General features: G+C 38.2%; 1 protein-coding gene across 1 annotated transcript; it reads right to left on the bottom strand.

Moving 5' to 3' along the window:
- Positions 1-5,879: 5,879 nt before the first annotated feature.
- On the bottom strand, positions 5,880-7,428 carry LOC113336839. The gene is made up of 2 exons (XM_026582519.1): positions 7,156-7,428; positions 5,880-6,845 (listed from the first exon to the last, which is right to left on the bottom strand). Exon 2 carries the CDS (start codon positions 6,739-6,741, stop codon positions 5,977-5,979), a length of 765 nt encoding a protein of 254 aa, XP_026438304.1. The 5' UTR covers positions 6,742-6,845; positions 7,156-7,428; the 3' UTR covers positions 5,880-5,976.
- Between the last annotated feature and the right edge of the window lie 5,731 nt (positions 7,429-13,159).

Below are 13,159 nucleotides of genomic sequence, written 5' to 3'. Positions count from 1 at the left end.
TCCTTCTCCCACCACCCATGAAATAAACGGTTTTATTGAACTCATTGTTCGGTGAAGACAATTCCATACCCACACATGACCCTCCTTCACTTACCTTTTCTCGTGATTAGATGGGGGGTAATTCGACATTTTTCTCCTTAAATAAATAAAGTATAAGACTGGATCTTATGGGCATGCCCAACCTCTTCCGAAACAAAAAAACCGTTACCTAAAGCCCGTCTTCCCGCTAGCCTTCTCTGGTCTTTGGGAATCCTAGCGGGAAGACTCCGAAGACGGACAACGGTTAGCCTTTCTCAAAAAGTGAAAAACAGATAGCCATCAACCGTTTCAAAATTAAAAATCATGTAACTTGGTGAGGTCGGGTGGAATTTTTACATAAAAGTCGTGTATCTTAGTTGAAACCGGATAATGATTAACCGTTTTTGGTTAAAAATTGGGTAGCTAAATAGGATTTTGGTTAAAACAAGTATGACTTTGAATAAGTGGACCCAATGAATTGAATAACGGACAACAATTGGCCGTTTTCTACCTAAAACGGATGATCATTATCCGTTCCCCATGCAAATAGAGAATGACCACTAGGGCTAGCCTCTTCCCAAGCCACAAAATTGGTTAAAAAGACCAAAACCAACAATTCCTGGGTGAAACAGACTGGTAAGTTTTAATACTGTTTATATGGACATGAATCAAAAAAATACTGTTCAATTATCCATTGTGGATATTTCACCCAGAATATTTTTTATTTATTAACTGGAACAGATTAATATTCCCCTATCTTCTTCAGTACACATATCTTTAACAGTTCGTAATACAACTACAAGTCATAATCAAAAACTCAAAAAAAGAAAACATTTGTTGGACGAACCAATCTCACTTCGTATTTCAATCGGAAAAATCAAGTAAAGAGGCCACACAAAAATCACTTTGACAGTTAATTTGGATACCATCTCCAACCGACCAAACGGCGGCCCACTCTTGTTATTCCACTAAGTTGTGATCACCATGAATCTGAATTACGATGGACAAATATACAAAGACTATTGTTTGCCGACGACAGTTGGAAGACTCAAAAAGTACATGGCTTTTATGTATCAGATTTGAACTTTTCAAGTGAAACACCCAAAATATGAAGGAACTTGTTCGGTTTTAGCCAATTAAGCTTCAGAAGCCCTGGACACCGACAAAGAAAAAAAAAATCAGTAAACCTTATTTGTATAAAAAGCTTGTAAATACTTGTCTAAGTTATTGCAGAGAGGTGTATTTTTAGAATCATGTCCCTCATCCTATCAAACTTGCTACAAACCTGGTAGCTATGTTGTTAAAGCAAAACAGAGTAACCCTATTTGGGAATATGGTGAATTGTTAGTACAAAAACTGTTTTTAAGCAATTTTAAGAAAACCCACTACATAAATCTTAAATTACGATAGAATGAAACTAGTTTCATCTTACTTTAAACATGGGCGAAATCAAATTCAACCCAATCTAAAACAAGATGAAACTGGTTTCATCTTAGTTAAAAATGGGGGAAACCAAATTCAACCCAATATAAAACAAGATGAAACCAATTTCATCCTAGTATAGAAATTGGATGAAACTAAAATCAGTCCAATCTAAAACAAGAAGATGTACAAATGATGAAACCAGGCTCATCCTGTGGAAACTCAAGATTAAACAGTAAAACTTGAGATGTACAACAAATTCAACTAGTAGCAACAGATGATGAAACCAGGCTCATCCTGTATAAACTCAAGATGAAACCAGTTTCATCCAGTAAAACTTGAGATGTACAACAAATTCAACTAGTAGCAACAGATGATGAAACCAGGCTCATCCTGTGGAAACACAAGACAAAACCAGTTTCATCCAATAATAACACAAGATATATGAAACTTTCATTCAAATGCATCAATTTTTTTTAGGGCTTTATCAAAATTGGATTTAGGAAACTTACTCATCTTGTGAAATTGGCAGAAAACAAAACCCAATTCCTTTAATTAGCTTCAATCGATCTATGAAATTAACCTCAATTTAATTAGGGTATTTCAAAAAAAAAAAAGATATTGATGGCGTTTTCGACGATGGTGTTGCTGGAGTTTGTAGTGGTGGGGATAATGAAGGAATATGGTGATTTTGTTGATGGCGGTGGTGGTGTCTTTTTTGTTGTTTCTGGTGGTGGAGATGATATGTTGTTGGTTTTTACGATGGTGGTGTTGATGATGTTGTTGTTGGTGTTTGTGATGGTGGAGAACGAGATGCTGATGGTGGTGGAGATAATATTTAATCCTGGTGGTGTTGGTTTTCTGCTGATGAAGACGGAGGAGGAAGAATGTTGTTTGTGGTAAAAGAAGAAAGCTAGCAAAGAGATAGATCTAAATTGAAACGGTGCGGGTACAAATGTCTGAATTGGAACGACGTGGCGTCCGTCCATTTCACCCAAACCAAATTGTTACACGTCCATTTCAACGGGAAAAGATACGTTTTTGATCAAATGACCCATTCACTGTTCCCAAGCTGACGTCGAAACGTAATCGGGAAGCTCTCGGGAAGAGCCATAATACCGGGTCTCCAGACCACTTCCCAGAAATCTCCATATTCACTCACCGTTCGTGGGAACACGAAAGAACACCCCGTAACTCTCCGTTACACAATCCGCGTCTTACCCTCCGTTTAATTCGTCAAAGACGTGTTGTCAAGACCATTTCACATTCGCCCACGTATCCCCTACCGTAACGTCAAAAACTAATCCTAACCATTGAAGGAATCGATCAAGATTGAACGTCTTTTTAGAAGCATAATAATAAAGAAATAAAAAAATTCAAGTCGGTACCGACCTTTCTCCAAATTCCAAACCTATCCTGATTTCTATTCTCCAAACCCTAATCTCTATAAAAGTCCACCACGCCTCACCTCTTATATTCACATAGGAAATTAAATTATCATCAGAGAGAAAAAAGCTCAAACCCAAAATTACAATAGATTTGATTTAATTTTTTTTTTATCAAATCAAACAAAGAAAAATTAGGGTTCAATTTCAGATCTGATCAAGTCATAGAGCTATGGGAACAGAGGTGATGAGAGCACAAGATCCTTTGCAGAGGATGAGGGTATTAGGTCATGGAGCGCCTGTTTTATCACCGGTGCGGCGCAGTAGTTGCAGATCTGATAATCACAATCCTAACCCTAGCAAACCACATCATGAATATAAGCAACAACACAAGAAACGAGAGAATATGGTTTCGAAGAAATCATATTGTCTTGTATTTAAGAAAAACAATAATAGTAATTTAGTGATGGGTGGTTTTACTCTTTTGAAAAGAGGTGAATCTCTTGATGAATCGACCAAGAAGAAGATCGACGAGTGTTGTTTGGTCGAATCAAAGAAGAAAGTTCAATTCGTAGATGAAAGACCTAAGGTTTTTGTTGAATCAAAGAAGAAGGTTCAATTTGTTGATGAAAAACCGAAGAAAAAGAAAATCGAGAAGAAAAATAATGATTTTGTTTTTGGTGGTACCAAAAGAATCGGACCAGATCCACAAATGGTTCCTAGACAGGTTAACATCTCAGATTTAATTTCTACATCTCCTCCTTCTGTATCTCCCTCTCCACCTTCTTTATCTTTTCATGGAGTTGTTAACCGATCCGGTCCTATTTATGCCGGTGCTGGTTTTTTTCAATCTCCGGAGCCAGGTTCTCTTCCTCTACCTTCTTTTAACATCAAGAAGAAAGAAGGGTTTGTTGTTGTAGGTGACACTGTATCCGTTTCTGCCACATAAGATTTGAGAAGGATGCTTGGGATTGATGGTGTATTTGTAGATAACAATCTCAAGGCACCCTCGATCTGATTTTTGGAATTTGTATATGAAGATCTTTGATAGGTCTTGTCTACAAGTTTTTTTTCAGAAGAAATTAAGATCTACACTTCCGTGAATTTTTGAACGTGAAGCAGATCTGAAATTTAAGTTATGAAGAAAGTTTCTTATAGAAGAAGATTATAGGTTTTCTTTTTTTCCTTTCCTAATGTTTCCTTTAATTATTTTAATTTGGATCCACTGGTTAATTGTTTTAGGGTTTCGTTTATGTTCTTCTTTCTGTAATATAGAGTAATAGGGTATAGGAACAGCAGATGTTTGCTTGTTATGATCTCCTTTTAAGTCCATTACGTGAAGGATTAGGCTTGTGTTTTTCTTCTTTTCTACGAGTTGTATAAAAGTTCATCATTGAATAATTACGTGTTTTTAGTTTGTTCTTTTAACTGAGAGTTTGCAATATCATTATTTATCGTCACGAGAACCAGCAAAAACAACTTTGGTTTAAGCTTTACACTTATTGAACAGACAGCTATTCATGTGGGTAAGAACTTGTGTAATTTTACTTTTTGTGAGATCTTAATCACTGTGTAGCGAATGGATTCCCTAGGTAAACAAACCGCACGTAATTTTTCATTTAGTAGGAATGCCAGTGGTTATACCCCAATGGTCCTGCGAAGCCATTTCTTATAGTTAAGATTTTGATTTTAACCTTTCTGAGCTGAGCGCCTTTCTTGTTCACCTATTTTGAGAATTAGATTTCACAATGTCATCTATTTTGCAATCTCCTAGCTGAACTCAGTGAAGATCGTGTTCACTGTGTCTCTTCCACACGGTGGCCAGACCTGCAAGCTGTACTACCAAAACAACCGACACTCAAAAAAGGATTTGCTTGAATTGGATCTCGAGTTGCTCGCAATTCAGTATATTTAAAGAGGTCTTCTCTTTAAGAGGATTCACAAACATCATGAGTAACTCTCTTTCACAAAAACCGGATCACTTGGTTCTTCTCTGGACGTTTTGCTGTTGAAAAAACAAGATGATGACGGAACCACATCTGTCTGCATTGACTGTAATCCAGGGCAAAATTTATTCATGCATCTGCAGATCACCTAACTCAATGCAATATATGTTCCTGGTGTAGTTGAATCGTCCTTCTCGCTAAATGGTGTAATGAGTAAATCACACATAACACAGTCCATGGTTTGAGATCTCTAGATCTGCAGGTGGAGGTACATAATACAGTCTAATGTCCTATTCTTCGCCCCATCCGTCTACCTGTCTGTTTCTCTCATTCTGTCAATGCTGAACATTTTCTAGAAAGCCATGCATATATCCTACAATTTCACACAAAAAACTCTAACAAAGCGGAACCCAACTCAGATCAGTCCAGCAAATGGCTGTCACATCTCTTCCTTGCAAGCTTTGATGGCTCGCTTTCGGGTAGCACCAACCCGTGCTAGGTATTTGGATCCAAAGGAGGACATACAAGTACATCATAGCTACTGGGAACAAAACTAGACTGATTCCACATCTACTTCAAGAGTACTTTGGCAACTCGGTTCATGCGTTGCAGCTACAAAGGTAAAGAGGTTTGCTGGAAAGGGGATTTTGTTGGGGGCTAAGTAATAAAATCCAGTGATGATGCAATCAATCTGGTGTTCTTGGGAGATTTATGGGTACAAAAACCCACATTTCTACAATAAAAATTTCTATTTAGTGGCTCTTCGTTGTTGACTGGGGGGTCTCCAAGGTTCAACATGTATGGTAATGGTTTTGGTTGGGGACAGCCCATTGCAGTGCATAGCAGTGTTGCTAACAAGTGCGATGGAAAGATTTCTGTGATTCCTGGATTGGTTGAAGGGAGTTTTAAGTGTCGAAGCTTGCTTTTCTTCTAAGACATTGATGAAGCTTGTTCAAGTCTTCATATTGTAATGAAATTTGCAGAACATGTGTGTTTCATGATTCAAACATATGTTGTCTTCATATATACAGTAAGCATACTGACTATAGAATCAGAGCAGAATACAGATGCAATACCTGGCCAAGCGAGAAAACTGGTTCACGGACAATAAGAGAAATTTTCACACTAAATTGTATCAGGTGAAGCAAAATGCACTATGAACAACAACCAAGATAGACATACAAATAAACAATGAGTAACGGAAACTAATCAAATAGAAAACATAAAGCTACCGGTGTTTGTTTCGGGGCAGATACTCGCAAGATTCCTCCAGGTCTTCTAGGTCTTTCCTCTATGATGGCTTTTAGAGTTTCAGCTCGGAATTGGTGTGCCCCTTCTGGCACAAATGTTTTTAAAGAGAGACAATTCTCTACATGAGTGCATAGCTGATAATCAAAAAGACCACAATTGGGATCCTTCTCAAAGACAGTACCACAAGAGAATCTTACAACCTTGAAATCCTTTTCCCTGTGAAGATCGTAGAAGTGAAAGTTTCCCCCGTCGAACCAGTAAAGTAAAACCTTATCATTGAAGCCCATAACATGAAAACTGTCATAGCTGCAGGGAGGTGGCCGAAGAGAAAGAAGTAAAGTCTTTTTGGTCCATATACTCTTACTTCTATCATCCAATGTATATAAGTGAACCTTACAATTGTTCTGACTTGTTCCTGATGTCTTTTCTAGACGTGCAACACACAATGATCCTTTAAACTTAAGATGCCGTACTATCACTGCTTGTTGCTGCTGTTCAGTTGAGGAAAGAATGCACTCAGAAGGGATTTGAAAGACTTGAAATTTCTCGCTGTGGAGGTCGAACGAAATCATATCACGAGATTCTCCAGTTGTTCCCCAATAAAGAACACCACCAGAAGAGATGGCTGCTTTGTAAACATGATCACCACATAGTAAAATAGGAGGGTTAGGGATTTCAATTTTTCTCCAACAACTTGTCCCCAGAGTAAACACCATCATGCATTTAAACAGATCAACAGTAGCACTACTGCTAAAGATAATGACGCACTTATATTCCTTGCTAATCGGATCAAATCCAAATCCATGAAACCTAACATATCCATCTGCAACAGATGGAGTGAAGATGGAGAACACTTCAGGCATACTTAAGCTGTAGATATCAAAGTACTAGGATATTTTATCATCTTTGATAGACAAACTAAACCATTACAATAACCCACTACTTGTTTTTTACCATTGCTACCGGAAGTTAAAAATTTATGAACAATTCTCTCATCATGCTTATGGTTATGATTATCTTCAAAGTATAACATATGATTAACATTGAGTATGCAAAGAATTAAATTAGGGTTTTTCAGAGATTGAAGAAAGTAATCGGACGGAAATTTTGGGGTTTGATGGATTGAGTTGTACCAGTATTTACTTATGCTGCCAAATCTGATCACCGACTTAACTGGAACTCTGTTGATTATCTCCAAAACCATTTCGGGAGGAAAATTAGGTTTTCGTTGTTGCTCGTTACTATGACTAGTAATCTCCATTCTTTTCTGTGCCTTAGGTTCATCTTCTTCACTATCTTTGAAACTTCTAAGGCGTTTTGTTGCCATCACCTCGCTTGGCTCTCGACTATCTCTTCTTCCTCAATTTACAGGCTATCGGACTTTCTATTTCTCTACCGCTTTCTATTTTCTTATCTATGTGCCAAATTACCAAAGTTAGCCGTTGAGAGTTAAGCTAACCGATGCGAGATAGAAATAGATCCAGTATTGCAACTCTGTTCCGGTTTTCAATAAACTTGGTACAACTCGGGTGAATCAATCACCTAGTGTAGGTGCGAGCGGTGTCCTGGAATCCAGCCAGGTAAATTTCTCCCACCACTGGTGGCTGCATAACTCTAACTTTTATTCCACGATTCTCCCCAACTCGGTCATCATGGCAACTGCCATTGATTATTATATGCAGAGCAGGACAAGAAGCGACTACCAGGTGCTTCAGAAAACATTGTGTGTGCTTATGGAGGAGAGTTTGAGAGATTGTTTACAACTATGTAAAAAGGGTGAAACACCTTTCGCAGTATCGTGCCTTCGTTCATGAAGATATGATGAGCTTAAGCTAAAAGTTACCAAGAAAGGAGAATGTAAAACTGGGAATATAGAAGTAAATGAAATAAGCTTCAAATAGTACAGGTATGGAGATTCAGTAACTCAGTAATGAACGACCACTTGACACAGTGACAAATAAGCCATGGATGAAAACAAGGGTTAACCGAGCAGTCATGGTTTTTCATCCAGAAACAAGAACGATTTTGTAGGGATTCTTTAGAGCAAGTCTTATGGTGGAATCCATCCATCTTCCATCTTCCACGCCACACCAGCACTTGGAACTGTGGATGGAAGCGCAAGTGTAATGGTGGAATAGTAGAAACGCTATTCTTAATGGAGCTAAAAAAACGTAATTAAGAATGGAGCTAAAAAGAGCAATTAAGAATGGAACTTTTTCTTTCAGCCGTTAAATTCAACAACTCATTTTAATCTACGGATAAAAAAAAAACGCGTTTTTTTAGCTCCATTCTTAATTGCGTTTAACGCTGTTCTTATAGGCGTTCAGATGGATTCCACGAACCCTTCCACGAAACCGTGGAACCTTGCTTGGATTTTCTGTGGAAGACCCCAACTTGGAAGCTACTAGACTTGACATTCCATGATTTTTCCACACTTGGAATAGTTTGGATTCCACCGTAAGATTTGCTCTTATAAGCATATTAGTATATGGTAATTTCAGGATAAGGGGTATCATCAGTTAAGAGTTTCATGGTAATCAAACTATAACTAACATGACTAGCTGATGGGGGTACAGTTAGTATTTTCTAGGGGTATATAAAGGAACGCCCGTTAATAAAGTTCAAACAGAAAGCAATTCATACTTTAGTTACCATCATCTTCTGATTGTAGCCCAAACCAAAAGCTTCTTCCCAAAGAACATTTTTTTAACTCTTGTGGAAAATCATCTGGTTTAATCTCAGTTGGCCACTCGCCATCACCAGCGGCAATCCCTTTTTTCTTGTTGCCAAATCTACGGTTTTTCTTTTTATCCATTTTTGCCAGATAATATGCAGCTCCATTCAAAGACCTTGAAAAATCTCCCAAATCTTTTAGATCTTTGCCATGACATGTCTGCGCTCTAATCTCCCCCGCAATAGAAGCACCAAACTCATGTCACAACCGTCAGACCAAGTAAAATAAGCGCGACAATTGTTGCAAATATAACCTTTTGGATCAACTGTGCTTCTACATTCAGGGTACGGAAGTTCCATACGCAAGCAATAAGCTCTGAAAGTTGATTCGAATTGCACCGGACACGAAAATTAGAAAGTCCACGCTTCTTAGCAAGTCTGACACCATCCTTTACACCCATCAGCACTTGAGTGTAGAAAGACTTTCCATCTGCTGAGAACTTGGTTGAAGCAGTGATTGGCTTTGAGGCCGAGTCGCGTAAAATAACTGCGTATCCTCCATAGCCTTTATCCTTGTTATAGTAAGCATACACATTAACCCAAACAAAAAGTGTTTGATGATTATTCACTCTCCAGGAATCAACCCAATCTTTCAGTTGTGGTACTTCAACATCAGACTTTTTTCGATTTTCCACCATATAGTAATGATACAACTCCGAGGCAGGGACAAGTTCCACATCCTGCAAACCTCTTTATTGTCATTAGACTCATTACATTAAATCTATGAAATAACTAGGACGACATATAAGGTTTGGGGCTGAGAAGATTTCATATATAAGCACCTCAATTGTTTGCTAAATTAGGATCAGTGAGAACTGAAAAAAAAGGTTCAACACTCACGGTTGTCGACTTCGCCGTCATCTTCTTCCGAGTAATAATAGTCGACACAACTCGTGGAGGAGGCATCTTCTTCTTTTTCTTGTTCATCAGATTCTTCTTTAGCAACTGGTAAGCACTTGAAGACAGGCATAATCCGACCAAAAGAATCAAAAAGCTCATCCATTTCAGCCTGAATCATCTTTTCCATGGTACAATTTAGTAAAACCCTCGCTGAAGACTATGAGAAAAGAATAGACCTGAAAGAAGAGGCAGGTATTTCACCTCTACCGATCTCCTCCTGCAGCTACCCACAAATTATAAGGGAAAAAGAAACAAACAATTTCATCACAAAAATCAATTTCCCGCGCGAAGAAATCATCTAAGATAAACCAAGTAAAAATCTAACCGAGATAAAGAGAGAGATACTTACAATGTTGGAATAGTCCCGAACCCGAACCCTAACACTAGATCAAACTTCTGCGTCTGGCTTCCATATTTAAACTGATCTCGAAAGAACAACCGGGTTGAGAAAACCGGTCCAAACCCGGCATGTTACTCATCCTTTTCCCTTTTGGGTAGGTTAGTCCCACTTTTGTTGGGCTTTAGATGCTCTAGTCCATCCTTCCATGCCCAGTACTCGTTAGTTCAAATATCCTCTGGTTATTCAAAACTTGGACGAGTCAGTCCAAACCATGCCGATTCAATGCCAAAATTAGCCTTCTTTTCAGAGTTACGTATATGAGCGAGTCATTTTATTTTTAGATCTCAGTTTAAAATCATGAGAGAGATACGAGAAAGATTTTGGACGCAATTTTATTTCTTCACCTGATATCGCAAGTTATATATTGAAATATGGCATGGTTATAATTCGAATTAAATTCCTTAATCAGTAGCTCATAACACTGGAAAAACCTGAATTGTGCTTCTCAGTAAATGAAGTCTACCAGTTTATGCATCAACCAACTACAACTCACATGATTACAGCAAAAAGGATTCTCATACTCTATCGAGCGCTAAATGGGTAAAGAAGATGAACTTTACGGTCTTCACTTGACCCGACCCAATGGCACATATTCAACCCACGTTTAAATGCCCAAAAGAAAATGCACAGAAGATAAAATTTTTATACACCCCGTCTCAAAATAAGCGATTTTATAGATCTGTCTCTGAAAAAAAAAGTGTCCTACAAAGTATTTACAGATATTTCGGGTAAATCCCGGCTTGAAGACGGGCGTAGAAGAAGGGATATACGGTCTGTTCCATACCCGTGAACCCACTTATTTTCTCCACCCACAACGTTTTCCTGTTAATTTTCTTTCCTGTAAATCAATCAAACAATGTGAACCATTCAAATTTAATCAACGAGAAAAATAAAAAACAGAGATTGAGAGAGAAAAAAATGTTTAAGAAAAACTAACTAATTTTTTGATTGTGATAGATTAGACATCTAAACATGAAACCAAGAGAAATTAAATAACCCGAGAACCGAAACCCATTTTCCAGTAACAAGTACCGGGTCTGGGTAGGAGACAATAGCTCCCAATTACAGGTCATAGTTTTTACGCCGTCCTGACCAAGCCTTACACAACCCGTAGGCAAAGAAATTAAATAACCCATCGAATAAAAAGAAACAATGTTTAATCTTTACTTAGATTCCCATAGTTTGAGATACTTCTATGACAGAAGCTTTGCCACACAGAGAGAGAGCTAAGAAGTTTTTCTAGAGAGACTCAGAGAGAGTGCTAAGAGGAGATAAAATAGAAGCAGGTAAAAGAGATGGACATAAAAGTAATACTCCACGTGTGGCTCATGCACACAAAAGTAGCCAACTAAAAAAATTTGTATTTGGGTGAACAAGCCAGCCCGATCTCAATTTTTTAACCTTTCGGCTGAGTGGAAAGAAATCGAGAAAGAGAACTTTTTTCCCCTACTATTTTTCGCCACTGAAAATCAGTAAACTTATTTGACCCGTAAATATGCCCCTTGTAGCACATACGTTTTGCCACACTTTTCTATTCAAGGAACACAGTTGAACATTTTTGTCGTCGGCCCCCCACTGCACGCGGTTATCTAGTAATAGTCGACACAGCTCGTGGAGGAGGCATCTTCTTCTTTTTCTTGTTTATCAGATTCTTCTTTAGCAACTGGTAAGAACTTGAAGACAGGCATAATCCGACCAAAAGAATCAAAAAGCTCATCCATTTCAGCCTCCATCATCTTTTCCATGATATATAAATTATGCTTTCTTAGCTTTAACAGATGTGGAAAAAAGGCAAAGACGCACTGAGACATCCCAAAATAAGACATCTGAAGATGAAAAGGTCGACAAAAATGGCGTCAGCTTCAGAAGGCAAGATGAGCGAATGAGGATGAACCACGATCTTTTGTTGAAGGCGTAGCCTCTGATCCGGACGTTAAACCTTCCCGGAAACCTGTTGGTTGAGAAGTTGAGCCGTATCCACCTGATACGGCGGCTGAATGATTGACCAAGATTGATTTCCAAGCAAATGCGAGGAAGATGACTACTCAGATGCAGCCTATAAAAATCTTGAAGATCATCTCAGACAGATTTCTGAGGAAAACTCTGAATATGATTCTGAAGAAGATTTTCTGATCGTGAAGATGATGCCGACTCTGACGATCAATCATTATAGTAGTTGAACATCTTTTGATTTCTGTAGGTGTAGATGTTGTCTTGATCATTTCAGTATTTTTGCTTCATGAATACCAGAAACCTTGTTTGTCTATTTACCTCTGATTGAATGAAGTGGACGAATGTACATATGCATGAAAAATCACGATTCTTCTTCAGAAAATTTTAACTGTGAATTTTGCATATGTTGTAGTGGACCTCCGTATGGAGAGAACGTCCTGTCCTTATATTCTTTGTCAACTTCTCCAAGTTGACGCTTTGCGCAGGACGGTGTAAAATTTCGACAGACAACCTTACTGCAAAAACATCAATTTGCTTGCGTCTTGGAAACTTATGGAGCCCTCAAGGAAAGACGTGCACTATTACAGTGGAAGACCGTCAGTCCCCAGTATTGGTGAGATCTTCTCTTTGTTCCTTCTCTTTATTCTTTCTTATTTATAGAAAGGTGGAGATATCGAGGTTTAAGGACTTTGTGGAAATACCTAGGGGAATGTCGCTCGTCTGTGAGTGTTTGATGAGGTGTCAAACTCACAAAAAATATGTTCCTACTTTTCTTACACTAATAAGTAGCACAAGGATAAGCAGGTTCGTCCCAAGGGAGAGTTGAGCTAAAGTTGTCAATTAAATTTCTGAAAATATGAATAATGCAAGACAATGAACACAAATAAATGCAAATATGAGGATGAGAATGATTAGGGGGTCTTTCTCTACTAGTGAACATGAATCTTCTTCAAAATACATTTATTAACAATCCTAGACAAGTTATAAGTTCCACAAGTCCATTAAACTCCAAAGTCACTTCGTAGAATAAGTTCTCTACTTGTCAATCAAGCCACTTTGAATAAGCTCTCTAGTGTAACTTAACTAACCGATATGTTCTATGAGTCGAATTGATCCTAACCACATGCTCGTAAGTTCGGCATGTTAACCTA

Source organism: Papaver somniferum, unplaced genomic scaffold (assembly GCF_003573695.1).
Source record: "Papaver somniferum cultivar HN1 unplaced genomic scaffold, ASM357369v1 unplaced-scaffold_154, whole genome shotgun sequence".
In the NCBI taxonomy this organism is placed as follows: Eukaryota; Viridiplantae; Streptophyta; class Magnoliopsida; order Ranunculales; family Papaveraceae; genus Papaver; species Papaver somniferum.
The sequence above is the reverse complement of the archived record's forward strand: the minus strand, read 5'-3'. Positions and strand labels throughout refer to the sequence as shown.

Coding starts and splice junctions, on each gene's coding strand:
- LOC113336839 (XM_026582519.1), bottom strand. CDS start 6,741: ATGATGGTGTTTACTCTGGGGACAAGTTGTTGGAGAAAAATTGAAATC.